Raw genomic sequence first — 25,846 nt, 5'->3', positions numbered from 1 at the left:
TAATAGTGAGAGGACTTTGTTTGGGATGATTATTTTTTAAAGAAAAATAAAAGTTTTTTTTTGTTTATTAAATACTGTGTTGAGTCCTGCTTGCAGATGTGAGGGGGTCTGGCCCTCTGGCCTCATCTTTTGTTATTCATACATTTAATTCTATTGAAGTATGCATTTACAACCCATTTACTTCCAAAATATGACATTTCAAACAAAAACCAGAATTCATAATATAAAAGCAAGTTTTTACATTTTGATAATTCATGACAATGTATTTCTTTGGAATAACATGCACTTATTAATGCATGCTTCATAAGATTTTGATTTCATGTTGACTTTAATAGTTTGTAAAATCACTTTTCTATTCTGATTTATTGACTGGATCAACAGCATAATTCATGTTGTTTAGATCTTGCACTGAACTGAATCCTACAGTGTAAGAATGGTTTTACAAAGATGAATAAGGCCTAATAGGTAAAATCACTCTTATCATCAATTAAATGGGTTAAGATTATAATTCATTTTATCAGCTTTTTATTCAAGAAAATTCATAGTAAAAATGTATGAACAGATGGAAAAGAACTGATTAAGATATCCTTTAACGTTTGTATAACCATGAAAAAAAAACACTTTCAAACATTGCAAAAACTGAGCAGCTTGAATGTTCAGAGAACATTTAGAAGTATTTTTTTATGACATTAGCAAAACATTCTCAGAACATAAACTTGTTTGCAGTTAGTGTTCACTTTTTTCCAGACATTTGTCTGACTTTTTTTTTTTAAATGTTTCAGAATGAGACATTTTAAAAGTAATGTTCCCAAGTTTGCAAAATGATGAAATCAAACATTTCCTTAACATTAAAAAAACTGGAATTTTAGAACGTTCAGAGAACATTCAGAAACAATGTTTCCATATTTTCTCACGTTCTTAGAACATACTTTTGTTTCTGATATCTATCTATCTATCTATCTATCTATCTATCTATCTATCTATCTATCTATCTATCTATCTATCTATCTATCTATCTATCTATCTATCTATCTATCTATCTATCTATCCATCGTCCCTTCCCTCGCGTGCTCGCGCTTCCCCTCTCAGCCAATCAGCGCGCGTCTCTAGCGCTCGCGGAGGATCAGAGGCTCCATATTTAGACGTCGCGAGTTACGCTGAGGTTCTGAGTGTCAGAGAAACCCTGCGAGAGAGAGAGAGAGAGAGAGAGAGAGAGAGAGAGAGAGAGAGAGAGAGAGAATTCAACTCCCAGCTTATTTCACGCCACCGCCGAGGTAAACCGAAGGGAATACGCGCTATCGAAAAGCCTCGCTCTCCGAGGACGGAATTCATGGATGAACGGGCCAGGGACCTTTCACGGGATTCTTCTCCTTACAGATGGGATTGTAGCTTAGCTAGTTAGCTCGGCCGCAGAAGTAGGCTAGCTGTGTCGAAGAGCGGAGGCGACATCAGTTGACTTTTACTCGCTGTAGCGTCATAACACCTCAAGAAACCGCCTCGGTCTTTCCAAAGACGCGTTTCTGAAGGCGTCGCCGTCACAGAAACAGCTATTCGGGACTGTATTCGGGGAGGTTGAGGGGAACTTCACGATTTAGCTTGCTGGCTAGCTGGCCGTCACCTCAGTCTGTCAAACGAACCTGAAATCCGGGGACGGAACCGGACAGAGACCTCATGAATGGAAATCGGAACTACAGGTGTGTGTGTGCGTGTGTGTGTGTGATGTTGTGTCTGTGATGCTGTGTCTGTGTGCAATGTCATGACGACGGCGTGAATACATATAGTGCACATCATATTATATACAATATTTAACCTGTTAACTGCCACTTGGCACCTTGGTATATACTTCACTATATTACAATTAAATCCTAATCTAATCATGACGAACTATATATCGTTGGAAAGGTATAAGACTCCTAGATAGATTTTTTTTACCAATCTTTTTTGGTTAAAAGTTATGTCGGAAAAGTAATAGATTAATTTATGCAAGAGTGCACCTCAAAAAACCTACATCATAACAGTAGTGCTGACCTTTGTCAAAAAAATAAATAAACATAAACAAAAGTCTTCTTTGTTGCCTTTTTTTCTATTCTATTTTAGAAATCATCAGAAATTATACATCACTTGAAAAATAAACTTAAAATCTCAAAATGCATCCTTTGAAAACCATTTTAAATTCAAACATGGCATTAACAGTGAAAGTGGTACATCAAAATCATGTTAAAAAAATGTTTTCAGTCATGAATTATAAAAATTTAGGTTTGGATCATGCACTGTCAAGTCTATGTTCAAAAATGTGAGTGAGAGTATGTATGCATGTATGCTGAGCGTAGTTATGATTGAGCAGGGGTTCGTATGGTTAAGGAAACTTCATTGCACTATTAAACCAGCATCTGACATCTAGCAACTACAATGTTTTACAACTTCGTGTTCGTTGTGAACCGCATGTTTTCTCAAAACCTTATTTTTGACACTTAATTTTGCTTGAAGTATTCTCGAGTCCTCATGATTCTATGAGATGTCTGGAAATTTCAAATTGTGTTTTACAGGCCTGGAGATGTTAAGAAAATTAGTCAAATCTTTTGCACTTTTTTTTTTGTTTTTTTGCATTGAATATTATTAGATTTTTCTAGAAATGATCTGCTCAAATATTTCACTGGCTCGATGTTGTTCATGTTTAGATGGCAAGCCATAGTGAGGTATTTTTCATTAGTAATTCAGTGTGGATTTTGACTCAAACAAAGTTATTTAAATGCATTGTTTAAGATGTGGAAATCCATTTGTCAAGTGTAAAACGATTGAGTCATTTAGTGATGCGATAAAGCACTTAACCTCATGTGACCAGCAGTAAGTGGGTTAGAATCAGGTCAGACGAGTGACCTCTCATGACCTCACTGACCTCAAAGTCAGAAGTTCATCACTGCTAGATTTCCCATTTTTAAGTGCACTTCCTTAAAGTTGTATAGGCTTTTTATCTTGTGGCTGTTTTCTTAAATGATACTTGTCTGTGTTGACTAATAAGTTGAAATTTCAAGGGTCTGCATTGTGTGTCACCTGTGGAATACCCCAATCTGAAGGGGCTTTGTGAGGAAAGGTTACCTCGCGCATTGGATTTTCCCTTAGAACGTGTTCAGTGGTTCTGTACTATTGCTGAGAAATCAAGATTGTATAAAATAATGTGTCTTTGGGGTTCAGTGGTTGTTGCGGACTTTACAGCCTATAAAAATCCAGTTTATTTTTCCCAGATTCATTTTATCCATTTTCTGGTTTCATTTTAATTGTTTGATTTAAATATTAGTAATCAAAATACATGTTTAATTAATTTAAATCATGAAACTGATTAACAACAATTCATTAAACAGTAACAAAAAAATACATTTTAGGGCCATATGAAATTAATTTACTTTTTTTTTTTTTTTCCTCCAGATTTAATAGTTTTTCTCTCCCAGGTAATTTTTTTTCCATTTAGAATTTTTCTGGATTCTGTTTTTATGGTTAAATTGTATTTTATTAATGAAAAAGCATGTCTAATTACTTGAAAGCTTGAAACATACAATTTAACAACAATCAATTAAAGTGGTGTATATCACCTAAATAAAAATATGTGAAACCTATAAAAAAAAAAAAAAAAAAAAAAAAAAAAAAACTTTTAAAAGTTTAACAAAAATGACTAAATTTTTTTTCCACAAAATTCCATGTTTGTTTGTTTGATTGATTATTTACTCATTACATTGAGAAGTACAGTCTACTCCTATATTATTTCTTTTTTTAGACGTATATCCATCCAAAATTTGCCAAATGTGTGTGTTACTGTAAATTACATTTATTTATTTGAACTAGATTCTGTCCCTATGAGTTTTTTATTTGTGCCATGGGAGCTTTGTGGCCAGTGACCGTGAAGAGACCTAACCTGTGTGCTTTTATGTTTGATGCTAAATATGGCATCATTTGAGGTGTTTAATAACACCAGATGTTTCCTGTCGCCAATCTAAGAAGGGCCCCTGCTGAGGGGAAGCCCCTTCGAGTCTCATTTTGAGGTAATTCTACAGGTGTGTGGGTACAGGCCAAGATGATGTCGTTTTCCCGCACAGGTTGCATAAACTGTTTTTCGAACCTTTCAAGATCATGATGCCAGCTCTTCCCAGTAGTTGTGCTGTTGTGTCACAGCGTGCTGCATTGACTTTTGATTACCGCTGTTTGTTTGATGGCACTGCCAAAGCAGAGGAAGAGTTACATCCTTTGATTCAACAAAAGCCCCTCGATCTCCTGCCATTGCCTATAAGCTGATGACATGCTATGGGTGGTTTCTATGGTAAGTGCAGTTTGCCTTAAACCAGCATTGTGGATAGCCAGTATAGTGAAGGTTTTTGGGGGCCCGGTGTGATGGTGAAATAATTTGGGGGCCGCCAGCGCTGTCTGTCAGTGTCAATATTTATTTGCTCTTAAATGGCTTAAAAGGGTGATTTTAAATCATCATCATTTCAACCAAATTCGCAAAATCACCACAGTAAATCAGTTAAAAATGAATTAAAATAATCAAAATAAGCATTTTAAACAGTCTGTCCCTAAATTAACATCAGTTCATCAGTTCTTAAAAAAATAACTTGTAAAAATTTTCACTTTTTACTTTTTAAAAAAAGTTGTTTACCTTTAGAGGTAATGATGAATGACTTTGTTGTTATTGTGTGACAATGCATAATTAAAGTTATAATGAATAAACGTATTAATAAAATAATGAAAAATGATATTGTTCTGTTTAAAAGAGTGATTTTGAAACGTAATTTCAATCAAAATGTCATTGTAGCCAATTAGATTTGAAATACTGAATACAGTTACATAAAACGCAGTAAAATAAATAAATAAACATCATCTTTTTAAACAGGTTCCTCCTAAGTTAACAATAGTTATCAATTCTTAAAAGTAGCTTGTTTTATGACAACTGATCCTTCTACAAGTGTGGATACAGTTTTTGTTGAAGTTTTTGTTTAATATTTATAAAACACTGTGGTGGTGATTAATCCCAAAACAGAAACCATAAAGGGGCAACGAGAGCGTGAACCCAGCATATCTTCCTCTTTACTAGTTAAAGCACAAAATAATCTAGTTTCAACTGCGGAAAGACATCAATACACATACGATTTTTCAAGTTCAAGTCCACCAAAGTAAGACTCTTCTTCTGTCCTGTTTGTTTATCTGTCAAAATGACAGATCCTGCGTTATGATTGGTCAGATTGCCTTTCAATCAAATACCCGGCGAAGGGTCAATTAAATTGGAAATATATAATCCAGTTTCATAAAATGCATTAAGAAGTCTAGTTAAAAGGAATCAAAATAACAGCATTCTCCTAAATCAACATTAGTTCGTTTTCTTGCATAAATGATTTCACACTTACTATTATTCATTGCCGCATTAGTCTTGAAAAGCAAGCAGTTTATCTTCAGAACTGATAAAAGATTTAGTTGTTGTTGTGTGAAATGGCACAAATGGAACAATGAATAACCAAAATGTTTTTATAGTTTGCTTTCTGCATTTTGATATTTCTGCATATTATTATTCTTTCAGACCTTAATGATAATCAGTGCATCTCTAATTGTTAGGAAACTTTAATAGCTAAATAAAAATCATTGAATGTTCGTGTTGTTGCATGGTTTTATAAGGCCACAGTGACTATGACCCATCGTAGCCTGGGAATGTGATCCCTTTCATTTTCAGTGACATTGTGTTCCGCATCACGGGTGAAAAAAGTGCTTGAAAGTGCGCAGGCCGTAAATGAAGTAGAAAAAGGTGGACGAAGAAGAGGTTTTAGGGTCCTCTGGAGTGGGTTGTCAGCCTGGGGAATGTTTTCAAGGCAGTTATGGATGGAAGCTTAGCTTATCTCCCTGTGTACATGGGGCCCGCTTTGGCCTTTAGGGTCTTTTTTTTCTTTGAAGGTTAGTTGGGGGAAGGCAAAGGGACTCTGCGGAGGGAGTTTAAAGCATAAGACGTGAGAGAGAGAGAAAGCTTGACCTAGGCTATGCCCCAGAGTCTCCTAAACTGGTTCAAATGACTTTTCAGATGTCTTTTCTGCTTAAGAGTTTTTCGGATTCTCGCTGAGCTCGTAGTAGATTAAGGCTGTTAACTACACAGGGCACTTTTCATCTCGCTGTGGTGGCATCTCAACCCAGAATGGATCTGATTCAATGGCCATGTACATTGGCAAATATTGGCCAGCGTCTGTCCCTGCAGAACCCCAACACCCCTGTTTTGCCAACGTCCACATACTGTGAGAACGGTGACTTATCACTTATCAGTTAAGTTAATTGTTACTTTTTATTTCACAATTCTTTTTTTTTTTTCTTTTTCAGAATTGTGAGATTTGAACTCAGAATCTGACTTACTTTCTTGCAATTGTGAGTTTATATCAGAAACTTAATTGTATTATTTGTATAAAGTGTTTAAAGTTTTAAGCATCTATCTGTTTAAGCATCTATTTGAGAAGAACAATTTCTTCTCAAAACTGAGGGAAAAAGTCAGAATTGTGAAAGAAAAAGTTGCATATTTCATTTTAGTCAAATGAATTCCTAAAACATTACCAGTTTAATCAACCTTTTAACATGTAATATTTCAACCTTTATTCATTTTTAAACCAATGTGGTTGAAGTTTATACAGTATACAAAAATAAAGGGCCAAAGAAAATTATTTTACTATGGTAAATATGAGTTTATGATAGCGTTTATAATTAAACCACAGTAGCCATAAATTTACAGTTGTCTGAGACGTCATGAAATGTTCTTTAGCATCACAAACCATAAAATGTAGTCAGGGTTCTGCTATGGTTTAGCAGTTTCCAGAGATCTGGAGCTGATTCGGGGTAGCTCGGTGGTTTGTGACTGTTGTCTCGCGGCGCGCTGTCTTTTAAGGAGCCGTTCACATATCACGTCTTTTGCGCACTCAAGTTCGTTATTTCCAATGTAGGCGCGCGATGTAATGGAAGTGACGCGGTGCCAGGCACGCGGTGTCCGCACCGCATCAAGTTAAAAACATCTCAACTTTTCAGAATGCCGTAAGCGCACCGCGGGTCATGTGACAAGAACTAACCAATCAGCTTCATCCTTTCCCGTAACACCGTTGAAAGCTCAGCTAAGATGAGGGAACAGCTGATCATAGCTGTATATGGATTGCCATTTTGAAATACATTTAGTAGCAGAGCTACTGCAAGCGATTTTAGTGCTGCAAATCCATTTATCCGTTGCTGAAATTTCCACGTCTTCATGGAGAGAGCACGTCATGGTTGCTTAGCAACGGCAGACGCCCCAGGGGTGCAACTGCCTGAGTGCTTTGGAAAGAAGGAGAAAGCTGCACGACTAGCGTTTTCCATGCGTTTTTAGGCGCAATATATGAACGGCCCTAACGCGTGTTTGAAACCCGCACCAACACAGACTTTTTTTTTTTATCCTTACTTCAGCCGCTACAGGTGATCATACCAATAACTTGTAATCTTTACAAGAATATCAGACCTGAACCAGGAAGTTGCTCACCAGATCACACGGTAACCAATTAAACCATAACACCGGATAGCGCCAGGATGTTTTCCTCTGAGGTGCTCGTGCATTGAATTTGTGCTGCCGTGATACACCATATCGATTTTGCAAAGAGAACAAAGGGCCATTTTATTTGGCCTCTGTTTAAAGCATTCCCATACTTTTGATAACAGTGGTCTCTGTTTTTGTGATAGAATGCAACTTTCTCCATTCCCAGTATGCCATTACGCGAGATGTAAACAAACAGTGTGACGCCTTGACGCATTTCACGCACGTCGGCGTATTTTTGTAGTCGATGTAATCGATGACGTCGACGCGTCGTTGCAGCACTAATTGAGATTTAACACATTTCATTTATTATTTTTATGATCTGGTATTTGTATGACACTTATAAGAGACTGTAAAAGGCTCTTTGAATTGGAGGGATTGGATTACGTTTATTTCTGATTTGTTGTATCTGTTTGTTGAAATCTGAAATTATCTCATTATTTGGCAATGCAGTAAGCTGCATAGCATTTTTTTTCCAAACGTTTTTCCTCCCAACTGCACTAAAATAATATTTCATCTTACTAAGAGCTATTATCTGAACTATGATTGAACTAGAATTGGTCAATGCCGGCTCAGGATCGTCTCTCTGCCCAACCCTACCTACAGTTGTGCAGTTCAGAAAAAGCATGCAAAAAACTGCAAACTGCGTTTGCTCTTATCTTTGTGTCCTAATCTCTGGATTACTATATTTTTCAAAGGTTGCATCTTTACCTTAGCAGGAGCTGTTTGATGGCTGCAGCCTCAGTTACCTTGTCGGCTGGTTTGCCAACTGTATATATATATATATATACACACACACACACACACACCAACTTCCCATGATGCTCTGTTACTCAGTGGATCTGAACCCGGTGCCGTGACTGACGCCATTGTGTCACACCGCTGAGCTCTCGGCCCGTTCCCACAACCCAAGCCTTGGTGGATTAGGCTCACAACAGCTGTATTGTGTGTGTGTGTTTGCTGTAGATTGCTAGAGAGGTAGAGAGCTCAGAATACAGTACTTCATTTATCGCTGAATGTGCAGATTGGCCGGTCAGTAGTTAGTGTAATTAGTGGCAAATTTCTCCTGGCAACTTTTGCTCAGCAGAACAGATTTCTCATAATTTGGGTTAGTGTTGTTTTACTATTATTTATGGTATGTATTAATATTTTGAATTGGCTTTTATTTTTATATTTTCATTTTTTATTAAAATTTTAGGTGCTTTTGTCATTTTATTGTGTATTTATTTTATTGGTTTAGTTGTTTTTATTTCTATATAGATTATTTATTTCTATTTAAGTTTATTTCGAGTGCCTCTAGTACTTTAGTTAGTTTGCAAGGCATTAAAAACTTTCCTTTATTTATATATATATATATATATATGATATAATATATAAAATATCCCATACCAAAAAATTTGGATGATACCGATGCGTTTTTTTTAAGTAATATTTTATATAGCTTTATTTTTATATTTTATTTACGCTTTATTTAAATTCCCAAAAGCAGTTTTTAATAGTTTTAGTTAATAGTTCTTGTCACAATTCGCTTCAGTAAATACTTGAAACTTCGATGTTCGAGGTGCATTTGAGGCTTATACAAATAACCAATATTTTAACACCGTGATCAGCCGATATCATTCTGATTCCTGATGTTTATTTTTCAGTGAGCCTTTAATAAAAGCTTTAATAGAGCTTTAGTAGTGGAGGAATGTTATTCAGTTTATTTATTTATTTATTTTTTTGCATTTTACTGATGCTTTTACTGATCAATGATTCAGAGGAGCCACTTGCACCAGAGCAGCTCAGCTGAATGATGAATTACTCTTAATTAGGGCTGGGCGATATATCGAATATTAGCGATAATATCGGAATAATTTTGACGACGATGTACAATTTGAATATATCGGGAATATCGAATATTTCAAATTCAAGCATACTTTCCCAAAAGAACGCGCCGAATGTCCAAAAAAGGAACATGTAACTGCTGACTGCTCTACGCCCCTCTACTACGAGAGCTTTAATGGTAGCGGTTGCCAGATAACAAGAGTTTAAATCTCCGAATCAGAGCTCCACTGTTAGAAGGATACATTTTCTGCCCGGTGTTTGCTTATTTTAAGCAATCGGGCAACCATGCGCACGTGCTCACTCCTTATTGCGGAAGAGCCGCTGACGATGATCTGAAAACACTAACAAGCTGGAATTGAGCGATCTAATGAAAGCGTCGTTCAGCCGGTCTGTGTTCTGTCGTGAGATCTCAACTGTATTGTTTGCGTTTGTGATCGCAAAATAAATGCACTTACTCGACCGCTGATGTTTGAATAGAGAAACATAGGCTATGGCCATTTGGAATTACTATTGGGGAATTTCACTGATATGTTTACCAGTTTCCATAATATAGACAGAGAAAATGCAAAAGTCTTTGGTATTCATTTATATATATTTATATATAAGAAATAGCTATGTGCTTCAGCAACTAGCTCCCCATCTAAGAGGGTTTTTAGTGTCAGTAGGAACATAGTTTCATGCCACAGAGCTTCTCTTAAAACCACAGACAGTTGACAGACTTGTGTTCTTAGCTTAAAAACTTGTTAAAAAAATTAAAATAAAATACTTATCCCAGTTGCATGGTTTAAATTGTGAATTGCATGCACTAAAAAGTTGACAGAATGCACTTTCTGTAACTGTTACTTAATTTGCACTGCTTCAGTTACATATAGGCCTACATGTATTCATTTAATAAAAAGCAGTGATCTCTTGGTCTAGATTTTTTAACTACTTAAATTAGCTGTTTAATCTAAATTTTTTTTGTTGTTTTTATTTTAATGGGCAAAAGAAAATCATGTTTTATTTTTTATTATTTAAATGCAAATGCAAACATATCGAGATATATATCGAATATCGTGAAAATTTTGACAATATCGAGATATCATTTTTTTTTTTTGTATATCGCCCAGCCCTACTCTTAATCACACTCACCTTTTAGAGATATGGATAATTTTTTGTTCATTTCTTGGTTTATCGCTGTCCTCCTAAAATTACAGATTGCATCTGATGTTGTAATGACTCAATGGTCACCACCAGAGGCGTCGTGCCCATTCAAAGTGAGGGGGCACGTGCCCCCTCAGATTTTTGAGCCAAGTGGATTTTAAATGCAGCTTCCAAACGAAAAAAAAAAACAATTTGCAGAATAATATTTTTTATATATTTGATACAATCACAGCGGAGTGATTTAGATCGTTCAGTGCACAGCATCAGCTGCTAAATTCAAATCTGCCTTCGCTGGCTGGCGCTGAGCCAGAGACAGACGCGTTCATACAACGCTTCATGATAACCAATCAGAAACTATTCTGTTGCGCTTATGGATGCAATGGCCAATCAGAGACGTCCAGAAGAGTCATCACTGAAACGCGGTGTTTTGTTCACTTGCTCGCTGACTGAATTATTTAGCGAATTCTCTCATCAGAAACAACAAAAAGTGCAGATGTGCGTACGAATGTAAGTAAGATATTCGTTTCATAATGTAAAGTGCTTCAGTGATTTTAATGGGAGTTTTTGAGAGTGCCTGAACTCTGGCTAGACTGAATGAAAATGTTTTTTTGATAATGTAAATTTTCTTTACTCTCTGTAAAATGAAAGTGTTAAAATAAGTATCTTACAATATTGTTATTAAAATTTACATTAAATGCAAATTCAGTCATATTAAAAATATTTTATGGCATGATATGGCACTTAAGTAAAAAGTCAGGTTTTTATGTGTAGTTAATAGATTACACTAAATTTCCATATATTGATCAAATAACAATCTATAAAGGTGCAAAACGCGTTTACCTACACATATTTGAGAAACGAGATATTTCCTGATATATTAAGCATGTTTGGAATTGTTTTGAATAAAAAGGAAAAAAAAATAATAAAAAAATAAGCCTATATCAGTTATACAGTGCTTTCGTAGAATGACTTATACTCCCGACCCCCCCCCCCCCCCCAAATGTGCCCCCTCAAAAATCATGAATGCATGACGCCCCTGGTCACCACGTGCTCTCTTGTTGACTGCTTTAGTCCCTGTTTATGGGTCACCGGAGGACAGCAATGCTTTCGGGAGCAGAGATTGGAGTAATCGAATCGTTCTGCGGCCCAGCTTTCTCCACTCTTTATTATGATGTTTTGGGCTTCTGTATTTTTATATAATGTTTTGTTTTGTCTTATTTGTATGCATAAAAACCAAGTCATCAAGCTTACATTTTACAGGCATTTTGATGACAGGATGTTGACATTATGGAGCAATTTCCGCCAAACTCATGTGTTCATAATAGTCTGTAACCGTGTCTAGTGATATGTAGGCAAATATGCAGGTTAGGCTGAATTTGTTATTGGAGATCTAACGGTGTCTTGAAGTGCTCAAGGAAATGTTCTGAAATTAGAAAATAAATGCAATTTTGTACTTTTTAAAGTGAATTGCTTCAGGCCATCCTTAAAAATATTCTTGTTTGCCGTAACCCAACCGACCCTGTCAATTTAGCACCGACTCAATTATTATTATTTTTTTTGCTTTTAGTCCGACCGACTTGCCGATTGTAAATTTGCGTTAAGACCGACCAATTATTTTTTTACTCTTCAAACAACTAATACAAACGCAATAAAATACTATTAATTATATTTAAGTAAGTATTGTAAATATATAAATTGCCTTGGCCTACATACAAATGAAGGCTATCTTCTTTAATTAAAAAAAACCCCTTGACGTCATCTGTGTTTACACGGATGTCACACTGTGGCCTGTGCGTTCGCTTCGTCTCATACTCTCACTCACTGTCAGAGTCAACGGTTCGTACTTGGTAATGATGGCTGCGGCTGCAGTAAACTAAATGTTCGTGGTCACTGTTCAAAGTCATACAGGTTCGGGCACCATAATACATCTAAAAAAATTCATTAAAACAGCTCGACACCGCTTTAACTTGGCACTAGGGCTGGGACAACGCGCCGAGGTCATCGATGACGTCGACGCAAAAAATACGTAGACGCAAAATATGCGCATCGATTCGTCGACCTGTTTTTATTTATCTAAAAAACGTTTGCAAAACGTTTACCTTATGTGCGCTGAATATACGCGATGGCCGGATCAACATTCTGTCCAACGTTATATAACCAATCCAGGGTTTTTTCTGCATTGATCTTTTTTTTGGCGGCTGTCAAAGCGTTAATTGATCGGTGAGTAATGTAGAATAGAATGACTGCGGCGCCTGACAGGGCGCGTACGAGAGAGAGCCCCGGCTGCGCGCACTCACAGTCTTCAAACAACACGAGCGCGCTCTCTCTCTCTCTCTCTCTCCCTCCCTCCCTCCCTCCCTCTCTATCTCCCTCCCTCCCTCCCTCGTGCATATTAACCAAAATCATTAGACACGATAGAAAAAGGGCGGAACGCCAAAGTTTCACGTGGAGCATTCAGAGATTTTTTTTTTCTCCATGACAGGCTGCTGGCTCCCACTGTTAATTTTTATTTTTTGGAAAAGCACTCTCTGTATTAGCTTAAAGCCCTATTCTTTCAATTGCTCTAAACAAGTATTTTGGGTTAACTTTTTTATTGAATGCTAGACATCAAGTTGTTGTTATTTTCATCTGAAAGAAGAACTTTTTTTCAGTAAGCTAGGCCCTATGTGTTCAGTAAGCTTGTTTCAGTAAGCTATGTGTTTTCAAGGCTTCAAGGTTTTATTGAATTCTATCTCTATACAAGTGCAAAGTAATGCATTATTAGTCAGTCTTTTTTTTTGGTAATTTTAAGAGCAATAAACATATATTGCAATGTTAAGGAATTTATGTTTTTTTCATTCAGATATGTAAATCAACATGTATAAATTGTTAGTAGTCAATTAATGGGGAGATAATCGAAATCGAATCAGCCTGAAAAAATTAATCGTTAGATTAATCGATGCATCGAAAAAATAATCGCTAGATTAATCGTTTATCCCAGCCCTACTTGGCACGAAGTTCTGGAAAAACTGTGCCCAGATCTTTTCCCATCCCTTCTCCTCTCTAGTCTTAAACCGTGACCATGTCGACTGTCACTTTATGTTCGAAAATCTATTGCACGAATCAAGCAACACAAATTTCGAAAACGAAAATAAGAAAATGATTTTAAAGACCATTTCTCGGAGCGCGTCCAGGTTTTTTATATTTTTTTTTTGAACAGGCGTCACACAGCAACTGCAGCTTCGGACAAACACGCATGACAGCAAATAAAACTTCTGCACAATGTTTCTCTTTTTACAACAGAAATGTGAATTCAGCCAGTATTCAGTCTCATACAGTTTCAGGCTTGAATCGCCTAGGGCTGTCAAAATAGCTGAAAAAACTAAATTCAAATTTTTTACTTAAATATGATCAAAATTTGAATTGTATTCGAATTTTAAATGCATAATTTCAGTTAGGGTGAAGAAAAGATTTTTGCTTCTCTTCTGAGGCTCAAGATAGCGCATCGAGCAAAATATTACTGCATGTTTATTCAAAGCATTAGAATACATGACTGTGAAAAAAACATAATATTTAAAATAATGTTTATGAACCAATTATTATTAAGTTGCTTAAAGAACTATAAACAAAACAGCATCATGTATGCATGCATTGTTAAATAAAAAGGGCGGAAAACCAGTCACACAGGATACATTTTTTCATTTAAAAACATGAGATGCGCGAAATATGCGTTCTGTGTGAATGGTTTGTTTTCAGTTTTGATGTAAACAAGATCTTCTCCACATTGATTTTTAATTTTTTTTAAGTGGCTTCAACTGGATAGGCTAACATAACCTTATAATGCAATGACACATATATTGTCATCGCATCTCGTGCGCGTACACGAGGTGAAAGATGAGAAAGCAGATACTGCGTGTCGAGCTCGTCCGCCTTTGAAAGTTGTGTAGACATAGCTGTGCGCGCGGCCAGATGGAATGGAACACGTACCGGGGCTCATGCAGCTTCCTTAATGCACACCTAAAATTCATATGCGCATTCGAATGTGGATTTTTATTTTAAATTCGACGAATATTCGAAAAAATATTTCTTTTGATAGCCTAAGAAAATCGCCTATGCGATTTTGTTGTTGTTGTTGAAATTTAATCGTAAACACAGCCATGTTGAAGCCTGCAGTAAATGTTTTGCATTATGGCAGTCCACTCTGCTTATTGTTTTTCGAAAATGTTGCACTCCTGTTTGTCATTTTGCACGTAACTTCACGCCAATAAATCATCAGAAATATTGGTCTTTACCAATATATTGAATCTTTACATTCCTCCTGCCTGTTGTCCGTGGATTTACCTATATTTGGTGTTATTTGCCGTATAAAACTTTAGACATGCAAAATCGATTTTACAATCGATTCAATGAACACTCGTCACTCAAATCGAACAGGATTTTTTTCACAAAAGTGACAACCCAAGAAAGCAAAGTAAACGTTCTCTCATTTGTAGGTTGCATTTATACGTAGCGGTGGATGCAAGTAAAACAGTACCTAATTTTTTTCTCACCTGAAATTCATGCAATAAACATGTTTTTGACAAAGATTTAAATTTGTTTGTGGTCTATATAGCCTGCATCAAAATGAGGTTTGCAATGATGCGCCCGAAGGCACGGGTTGAAGACCCAATCAGTGACGTCACGATATGCTAATTTGTTTAAATTCATACCGACGTCATTACCATTACAAAAATGTACTTTTTTTTTTTTACATTGAAACTTGAAAAAAAAATTATATAGACCGTCCTACCGACCCTTTAAAAAAAAAAATCCTGTTACTGGAAACCAAAATATTTTTAAGGATGGCCTCATGCTTCAAATGCGAGCTTTAACCCCTTTTCAGGGGACAAATTGAACCAAATAATATCGTCTTTTAAGTGGACTCGAATCATCTCTTTTTAGTTGTGACATGTCTCAGTCCACATTACATTCACACTGTTTTTTTTAGGAAGCCAAATAATTGCAATATAATAATAATCTATAATCTATATAACAAATTGTTGATTATTATTTTTTTTATTATTATTATTATTATATAAATTAATACTTTTATTTAGCAAGGATCCTTTAAATTGATCTAAAGTGACTATAAAGACATTTATTTTACTTGTTTCATTACTGGATAAATCTGCGTTTTTGAACGATTCTCTTGAATTAATTATTAATTCATTGTCCTACATTAAGTCACGTTTATCCACCTAGTGGTGAAACAATGCAATCGACACAAACGTTATTTAATGTGCAGTTACTTTCAAAAGGGCATTGCTCTATTTTGATCTTGTCATAGACATCAGTGTTTATATCTGAACTATAAACTTTCTGTGATAATATAAATGACTGTAAGACAGAAATAATACTGTGTAGTTGAAGATGTTTCTTAACCAAACATGGTAACTGCTCTCTCAGTCCGCACCAGTGCAAACACAGATTTGAATGATCCAGTAAGACTTTGTCAATAGACTTGGGAATCATTGTCATTTAGGAATGAGATTGCATGGGTGTCTGAATTGAGACCGTGATCTTTTAACGAATAATCTTGCAGGCCTGTTCTGATCTCTGCACAGTTCATTCTTTGTCTTCTCTGTCTGGCCTTGACGCTTGGCTACGTTTCGCTCTGGTCACGAGTGGGTGGGAAAATAAGCCAATAAGACCAGAGTCAAGGAAGTGTGGCGTAATGACTCCTTTGTAGAGTACAGTGTGTGATTGCATGTGCGGAGGATGAAAAGCTCGCTGCCTCCTCTTCCCTCCCTCCGAGCGTGGTTCCCATCACTCCCTCAAGCCTGGGTCTGAATCCAGATGTGTCTGGCAGAGCATGTCCCTTTTATTTATTAATTTTTTTAAGTGTCCCTTTTAGACTTGCTTTCTATTCATTTGCTGCTTTTATTCTTAAAAAAAAAAAAACTAACACTAGCTTTCTAACCTTTTTCTATTCTATCCGTTTTCTTTTTATTTAATATATTATTTAAAAAAACCTTGCTATGTGTACTGCGTTAAATATGAGACTTGTATATCATTGCTCTATTGTTGTTTTTGATTGCTTCTATTGTCCTCATTTGTAAGTCGCTTTGGATAAAAGAATCTGCTAAATGACTAAACGTAAATTTTAATGTATTCAGTTTATTCATTGTATATTTGAAATGTTGACTTTTTGTAAAAAATTATTATTATTTTTTTTTGGAATACATCAGTTTCACCAAACTTCTATTTAGTTAGTTTGCTAGTTATTGATATTTGTGTTGGATATTTTGAACTTTGGGGTGAGATTTAAAACAAAATTTGAACAAAAAGTCTCTTCTGCTCACCATTCTATTTGAGTTAAAAATACAAAAAAATAGTAATATTGTGAAATATTATAACATTTTAAAATGGTTTTGTGTGTGTGTGTGTGTGTGTATATATATATATATATATATATATATATATATATATATATATATATATATATATATATATATATATATATATATATATATATTAGAGCCCGACCGATATTATCGGCCGATATAAGGTAATTGCATTTAAATCGGCATCGGCATTTATAACGGCCGATGAAACATGAGAAACGGAGTCTCATGCTTCACTCATGTTATGAGTGTTGCATAGTGTGCCCACCAGAGGGAGCTCTGCAGTTCCAGAGTTAACAACAGCGCCAGAAATCCACTACAGAAGAAAACGATCAGCCAAGCCAAGGAGATGTAACTTACTGTTTTGACGGTGAGTCTGTCGTTCGTCATGTGAAATGATTGTAGATTTAGTTCATACCCTGTATATAAAAACTGTGTGGTAGTTCTAGCTAACGGTCCTATCATTATCACTTCTAAATATTCTGTAACATCACTTACAGCCGCTAATGCATTGCTATATTAGATTAGCCACAAAGCTAATACCATGTTTATCAGTGGAAGAGCGCGAACGTTAATAGGAGGTCAAACTATAACGTTAGCGTTTAATTTATTCTTATTCTATTGCGGTGTGTTTCCCACATAATGACCGCGTAATTGGGCCTTTCACACAGGACGCGGTATGCACGGCGCTTGCCGCTGGGTTCAGCGTTGCCCTTCAGATACAACGCGATTTGCGCTCCACTATGGCGTAGGCGGAGTTTTAAAAACGTTTAGCGGGAGCTCTTTCATAGTCTGTTCCTCCTCCTTTCGGTCAGCAGCAAACATGTATCTGTCCCGTTGTAAGAAGCGGGCGATAGCGCTAGTCCTGCTGATGAGAATTAAGAGAGAAGCAAGGAAGAAGAGGCTACCCTCAGGTTCGGAGAACAATTTGGTGAATTCAGGCTGGTTACGTTACTCTAACGCTAATATAGCTTCCTTTTTAGCAGGCCCCTTAAATGCTTGCTATTAACTTGTTTGAAGGTGGTTCTTCTCAAAATTGACAGCGGTGTGTTCATGACACTAACGTTAACCATTCAACTTCGAATTGATTCCGTAATCTTCCGGTAATAGTAGGCAAGACGATGTTTTGATTCAGACTGCACAAAGAGAAGAGGAGAAGATATACGGGTCTGTTGTGAATGTGTCTGTGAGAGCAAATATAGTGTAGTTACAGTGACTACAGTAGGTGCGTCAGAAATGATTAAACCAGAGGGGACATGTAAATAAATGTGAGCTGAACAAGCGCTTTTTTTTTTTTTTTTTTACATATTGTTTCAAAGCAGCTTTACAGACATAACAGAAAAATGTTGAAATAATATTGTTAAATATAAGTAGGTAATACCTATTGCTTGACAAATAAAAAATATATATATATTTCTCATTTTTGCCTATGTAGGAGATCCCAGTTTATTATTATTATAATTCTAATGATGACATGAGTAATGATACATGGTGATATTATTAATACACATGCTTATTCTTTCTCCGTCTCTCTTTCTGCCTACAGATGGCTGAAAAAGGTGAATGCTGTAGCAGCAAAGTGTGGGACTACTTCTGCAAATACTTTAACTTTAGTATTATAATTTATTAACAGTACACACACAGACTGTTAAAACCAGCTTCAACTGGAAGAAAGTAAAAGTGTTAAATGTTTAAAACCAGACTGTTTTTTGATCATTAAAAAATATATACTTTTGATGTGCAATTGTTTAGTCATTGAGATTGTAATCTAAGGCTTTTTTTTTAACACGGTCCATTCTGGAAAATGGTTTATACAGCCCACATACATAGAACAGGCAGATATTTTGCTATTGAATGTTGTGTAAGTGCAGTTTATAGAAAATGGGTCTAATATCCAGATTATTTTTAAAATCAAAATATCGGCTTATAAATCGGCTCTTTTTCGAGTTAATATCGGCATCGGCCCCCAAAAATCCATATCGGTCGGGCTCTAATATATCTATATCTATATCTATCTATATATATATCTATCTATATATATCTATATATCATTCTCATACACTGATTTTCTGCGTAAGAAACATTTCTTATTATCATCAGTGTTGAAAGCCGTTGTAGCCTACAGTTATAGATTTTTATTAACGTTTTAAAATATATAAAATTTGCGCTCAATCTTCCTCTAATTCCTTTTCAATGTTTTAAATCCGTTTTCATTATTATGGTTATTTTTATGTTTTTAATTCACCTTTTTAAGGTAAATAGAATTACTGCTTCATATTTTTTTGTGGAAACCATGAGATCTTTTTCAGGATTCCTATGAATAAAAAGAACAGCATTTATTTGAAATGAAACATTTTTTTTTTATGTTATAAATGTCTTTATTGTCATTTTGATAATTTTAATACGTCCTTGCTGAATCAACATGACAGAGTAGCATAAAGCAAGATGAAGAATGATTATTTTGTAGCTCTGTTAGGTTTGTCTTGAAGGGTTTATATGTTATCACTAAAAATCAATTTCTCTGTTAGGTTTGTACTCCTAAGAGCCGGTGGTTGTGCTTTATTAAACGTAGCAGCTAATGATTCAGTCTGACGCTCGCCAGGTTCTCTAGTGATTCTTTTTTGTTTAGTTTTTTTTAATACCATGACTCTTCAGCAGCGGTTATGAGTCAAAGCTGGATGAATCACTCTCAGCCTGACATTGGTGTAGCTCAGACAGATCTCAGGCCGTTTGGTGGGTCTCGTTATTAGAGTCTTGTTCGACGCCTTGTGTTTTGACCCATTGGGTTGTCATCTTAAAAGCAAAGCATGTCATTTCTGCTAGTATCAAATGGAATAGCAGAATAATGATGGTTTACCAAAAACTTTGTTTGGACAGACAGGTAGTCCCGCTCCAAACCTACACCTGTGCTCGAACCAGAACATGTCACCCGTTTAATCAAACAAAGTGTAATCGCTTCTCAAGATGTAACCATCTGAGGTCTAAGGGTATTTTTGGGGCCTGGAGAAGTTTTGTCATGCCCTGACATTTGTGCTTTTTTCAGTTTCTTATACACATCTTAATGGCTAAAGTCTAGTCTCACTGTAATCAGCACAAACTGGGCTATAATAATATGTGAGCAGCATGATGTACATGATTGTTTTTTTGAGAAAAAAAAGTTATGGCTGCATAATGAGCTGCATAATAAGCCTTTCAGTCAGCTGTGTGATATATGATGTAATGCTACATTTAATCACATGATGACAGACAAGGTATTGATTTAGTTTTGAGGGACCAGTTGCCTAGATCACTTTTAATGACTCCTTCAATTATCAGTGAATGAAGAAATCGCAGGCCAGTCTAGCCTCGGCCCATTACTGAATGTAAGAGATGATACATGTCTTATCCAATGCCAATGATCATATTACATAATATTTTCATAGAATAATATTTAATTTAATGATGATGATGATGATGACAATAATAACAATAATAAATTATTATTAATATTAATGATAATTGTTATAAAAAAAATTTAATCTAAATATTTAACAAATCCGATTATTTGAATATTTAATATATAACATTACAACATATATTATACAATAATATACAACATAATTCAATATTATATATAAATATAAATAAGACATCACCAATATAGAGAAATGGGATATGCGTCAGCTGAATGTGTGTTGAATCAGTCGCTAGGAGTTCATTGATATAATGGGGGTGATTTGGCTGTGATCCATCTCGTATGTAGAGTATGTAACGTTTTGATATTCTTTCTCTCTCAGGAGCCGTTGGGGCCCAGGCCCTGTTCTCCGTGCCTCGGAGGCCTGGTTATGGCACCGTGGGGAAACCCATCAAGCTGCTGGCCAACTGCTTCCAGGTGGAGATCCCAAAGATGGACGTCTACCTGTATGAGGTGGACATCAAGCCTGAGAAGTGTCCACGCCGTGTGAACAGGTAGGCTGTTTGGGAGAATCGCTCAAAGCTGATGCCCGACTGATGAAGTGATGTCTCCGCAGGGAGGTTGTGGACTCCATGGTGCAGCACTTTAAAGTCACCATCTTTGGGGATCGAAGGCCAGTTTATGATGGGAAGAAAAGCCTCTACACCACCAACCCTCTGCCTGTGGCGCCTGCGGGGGTAAGTAGACTAAAACATAGTGTGAAGCCCACCTAAAATAATTTTAGGTGTGGAAATTATCATCCAATGACATTCTGTATGAAATACGCATATTAAAATCGTCAAGATTTTCAAAGTTTCATACTTTTAGTAAGACCATTTTTTTTTGTTGTTTTTAAATAGTAATTTGATGTTTCATTAGATGTGATCAAATGATTTTAACACTGGCATTTTTTTTTTTTTAAGTTTTAGTAAAAGTTTTAGTGTTTTGTTGTCACTTTTATTACTGAAACTGTATACACTTCTATAGTTTTGATTGTTTTAGTTAAAATGTATATCTGAAAATAAGATTATATGTGACCCTGGAGCACAAAAGCAGTCTCGAGTCTCTGGGGTGTATTTGTAGCAATAACCAAAAATGCATTGTGTGGGTCAAAATTATAGATTTATCTTTTATGCCAAAAATCATTAGGATATAAAATAAAGATCATGTTCCATGAAGATATTTTGTAAATATTTGATTATTTATTCAGCTTTCAGAAGATGCACAAATCTCACTTAAGACTGGTTTTGTTGTCCAGGGTCATATACATTTATCTTTTCATTCTTATATTGTGAGAACACTGTAAATGATGGAGAGATATCATTGATATTTTTTAACTCTGCATGATGAAAAGTTGATAGTTGCACTACTCCTTGTTGTGTGTCCACAGGTGGATCTGGACGTTACGCTGCCAGGGGAGGGGGGTAAAGACCGACCCTTTAAAGTCAGTATTAAGTTCGTGTCCCTGGTGAGCTGGCACCTGTTGCACGAGGTACTAACGGGTCGCAGTATGTCCGAGCCGCTGGAGCTGGACAAGCCAATCAGCACCAACCCAGTTCACGCTGTGGATGTGGTGCTACGCCATCTACCCTCCATGAAGTGAGTCTCAGATACACAGTAGCTGGTGACCCTGACACTCTTATTGTTATGCACAATGAATCAAAAACTATTTGGACACAGTATAAATATTTCAAGGCATAAGATATCAAAATATCAAAAAAAGTGGCTTGTGGAAACTAATTATGGCTAAAGTCAGAATTAAATGTAGGTTGCAGTAGACTTTGCTGTTAATTAGGGTTGAAAAGGTTTTTTTTTTTTTTGCATTCAATTGATCCGTAGTGACAAAGACATTTCTAATGTTACAAAAGATTCTATTCTAATCAGTAATGTTTTTCGAGCAGCAAATCTGCATATCAGAATGATTTCTGAAGGGTTGTGTGACACTTAAGACTGATGGAAATTCAGCTTTGCATCACAGGAATAAATTATATTTTAAAAGATATTCACATAGAAGAATCTTATTTTAAATTGTAATAATATTTCATAATTTTTATTTAAAAAAATAAACTTTTTTTAAAATTATTTTTTATTTTCTTTATAAATTAATAGATGCATTAGTAATCATTTCATAGTTACATGCTTTTTTTTTTAACGTAGTTGATTTTTGTTTTTTTTTGGTTTTAATTTCATTCCGACTTTTATGTGTTCTTAAAACTGACTTTCCAGCTGGTGGTTTTAGTGGATGCCTGACATCAATTCCCCTCAAGGATCATTAAATCTCTAATAAAATGCATCGTTTTAAACCCCATTTTGGCTGCTGACGTCTTTGCTGTCTGTGTTGTTTCCTTCAGGTACACACCCGTGGGCCGCTCATTCTTCTCTGCCCCGGAGGGGTATGATCATCCTCTGGGTGGAGGCAGAGAGGTGTGGTTCGGCTTCCATCAGTCTGTTCGGCCGGCCATGTGGAAGATGATGCTCAACATTGACGGTGTGCACTGTTTGAGTGTGTGTGTGTGTGTGTGTTAGCAGAGAGTGTGGGAGCCGCTCACACTGCTGCCTGGGAGAGAAAAGGCAGAAATTTAGCGGCTGGGGTTTTGTTTGATTGAAGGGGGGCGTTAAATAAGTCTTTCCAAGTCCACCAGTTCTGTGTCACACTGTCTGCATGTTTTCCCGCTCTCTCAGACTCCCACAATGCATTTGGCTGTGTCGGCTGCTCCCTACTAAAGGGCAGGGAAACGTCCAACCGTCTGAAATAGTCTCTCCTTTAACTGGCTCTTTGTAACACTTATAATAGAGTGAATAAGCTCAGAAAGAGCGCTAACACACTGGCTTTGAGCTCACGTCAACATCTGTGTAGATGTTTTCTCACAAAAGCAACATCTAGATTGGTCCAGAATTATTTCAGCATTATAGAAGTTTGTAAAGTCCAATTAGAAATGAGGAGTAAAGGATAAAGATAACCCAGAGCTGAGAAGCCAGTAAGCAACATTAACTTGTCATGTGTTGATCCGTTCGTCTTTTAATTTGATAAAGATAAGGCTGTCATGGGTCCTTAAAAGATCAGCTTAATAAAATGTCTTACATGGCATATAAAAAAAAAGTCTTAATTGTCATTTTAAGAAGTCTTAAATTTGGGGATGGAAAAACAGGAATCACAGTATGGCTTAATGTGATTATTAAAATCTAAAAGACAATGATTTAATAAAATAAACTGTCTAGATATACACAGTTAATACAGTTTGAAGTTGGTTTATGAATGAGGAAATAATTATTAAATACAGTTTATTTATATATTCAGTATATCGATTTTATATTCTATATATAGAATATATAGTCAAAATATATACTATAATCCATTATACACACACACTCTCTTTATACAGTGTAAAATAAAAAAATACATTGTTTAATTGCAGTTTGAAACCTAGATAATTAAAAACTTTGTGTACTTTTTGTATTCTAATAAATTAAAATGATTCTGATTTTCAATGTTTTTTTTTTTTTAATCCCTTTAATGCACCCCAAAACTTTTTTTTTTTTAATGCAGCTTTTTAATTTGAACATATTATGACAATGTTTACATTGGTTTTTATATTGTAATATGTTGTAGATAGCTGTAAGAGTGCATACTTTATCTCCTTCAGTTATTTTATTAATGCATAGACATTTCAAAATAAGAGTTTGTTGTATTTCATTCTTGTAATTAAAAGTCCTGCATTATGCATAATCCTTTTTATATTTTTACTAATTATACAAACAGTATCAGGGATTGGATTACAACAAACTCTTGTAGCTTGTCTCTGGGCTGCCCATCACAGGAAGAAAAGACTAAGAACCTTATTTAACACATTCATTATATAGATCTTATTAATATCAGTAAATCTTTTCTTTGCATTTAAAAACATTACAAGCAATAACAAAATCCAATATCAGTCAACCTCTAATTTGTAAATATTGATATATTAGTATGTACACCGGTGCATATGTATATAATGAATAAAAAATGTTTTGAACTTGAGTATTTTAAACTTGAGTTTTGAAGTTGAATGTGAGCCACAGCCTCTTAAGTTACAGGCACAGTTTTTATTTGTGCAGGTCTTTAAAATTTTATTAGAAAACTTGTTAGTAAGGATGTTTTCTGAACTACTTTCTGAATGGCATATGTTTTTTCATTTAATTTAAATAAAAATAGATCTATTTTTAGGCCATTTTAAATAGTTTAAAGTCTTAAAAGGTCTTAAATTAAAGCAGATATCCTTTTGAAAATGTTGTTTTTGCTTATGCGAAAATCATTATGCTACATAACTAATAAATGTCCTCATCTCTTCTGTCTTTCAGTGTCAGCCACAGCTTTCTACAAAGCACAGCCAGTTATTCAGTTCATGTGTGAGGTACTGGACATCCACAACATCGACGAGCAGCCTCGGCCCCTCACAGACTCCCACCGAGTCAAATTCACCAAAGAAATCAAAGGTACGTGCTCACGTATGTTCGTGTGTGTGTGTGCACATGTGTTTGCTCACTCTTATCGGCTGGTGTGTGTGTGTGTGCAGGTCTGAAGGTGGAGGTGACACACTGCGGGACCATGCGGAGGAAGTACAGGGTCTGTAATGTGACCCGCCGACCCGCCAGCCACCAAACGTGAGTCAAACTATCAGAGGAAGTGAAGCATGTTCTGACCATACAATCTATTGATCGCAGAGGCTGAAGTCACATTGCTTTAATATGATTAGTGGCTTTATTAAAAGGTGCATTCAGTAAGTTTAAAATCAAATGTTTTAAATGGTGTATACTTGTGAGTAGGGATGTTACGATTCACTCAGCTCATGATTTTCACGATTCGAATCATAATTTTGAATTTATTTTATTTAATTTTTTTAACTAAATGAGATTTAAGACAAATCGTGAATTAAATGTGTACTTTTATTATTGCTTGGACAAAATGCTTGACGTTTCTTTGTTAAACTGAAATATAACACTATAATAATATACTAATATAGCACTTGCTTTTCATTGCTGTTTTGATTGCTCCCATTGACTTCGTTTGTGAGTCGCTTTGAATAAAAGCATCTGCTAAATGACAAAATTAAAATATAATGTAAATATTAATAACAAAACTAAATGTAAATTTTAAAACAAGACCCAAATCGAATAAATAACGCACATAAATTAAAGCTCTATGTAAACAAACCAAGGCTTTGTCTGTGCTCTTTGCATTTTACGTTCGAGGCAATCACTGCATTTTACTCATGATCCAAACAAAGATGCTGCATACATGCACCATGAGCCGTTTTTTATCTGAATTAGATTGTATCCTTTCGAAATTTCAAGCAAAGTCAGAATGGTTTGACTTCAGTTTTGTGAAACTATACATAAAACAAACTGCAGACGAGCTGCAGATTCACTCTCGGCCAGCAGGTGGAGTTTAAAGCATTTCCTTGGTTTCCAAACACAAACGTGAACAAAGCAGCGCTGCATTTATGAACTTTAATATGCTTTATACAGAGGCAAGAT

At 35.6% G+C, this 25,846-nt stretch overlaps 1 protein-coding gene across 2 annotated transcripts in view; it reads left to right on the top strand.

Moving 5' to 3' along the window:
• The first annotated feature begins 1,163 nt into the window (after positions 1-1,163).
• The window catches only part of LOC132103432 (protein argonaute-3-like), a 39,446-nt gene continuing 14,763 nt past the window's right edge, over positions 1,164-25,846 (top strand). For both annotated transcript variants that reach the window (XM_059508534.1, XM_059508532.1), the window contains exons 1-7: positions 1,164-1,694; positions 20,676-20,847; positions 20,910-21,030; positions 21,723-21,931; positions 22,684-22,820; positions 24,671-24,805; positions 24,886-24,973. In XM_059508534.1, coding sequence (XP_059364517.1) covers positions 1,676-1,694; positions 20,676-20,847; positions 20,910-21,030; positions 21,723-21,931; positions 22,684-22,820; positions 24,671-24,805; positions 24,886-24,973 — 881 coding nt within the window. In that variant the 5' untranslated portion in view covers positions 1,164-1,675. The remainder of the gene's footprint in view (positions 1,695-20,675; positions 20,848-20,909; positions 21,031-21,722; positions 21,932-22,683; positions 22,821-24,670; positions 24,806-24,885; positions 24,974-25,846) is intronic.

The sequence above is a fragment of the Carassius carassius genome, chromosome 24 (assembly GCF_963082965.1).
Source record: "Carassius carassius chromosome 24, fCarCar2.1, whole genome shotgun sequence".
In the NCBI taxonomy this organism is placed as follows: domain Eukaryota; kingdom Metazoa; phylum Chordata; class Actinopteri; order Cypriniformes; family Cyprinidae; genus Carassius; species Carassius carassius.
This window is presented reverse-complemented; position numbering and strand designations above follow the sequence as displayed.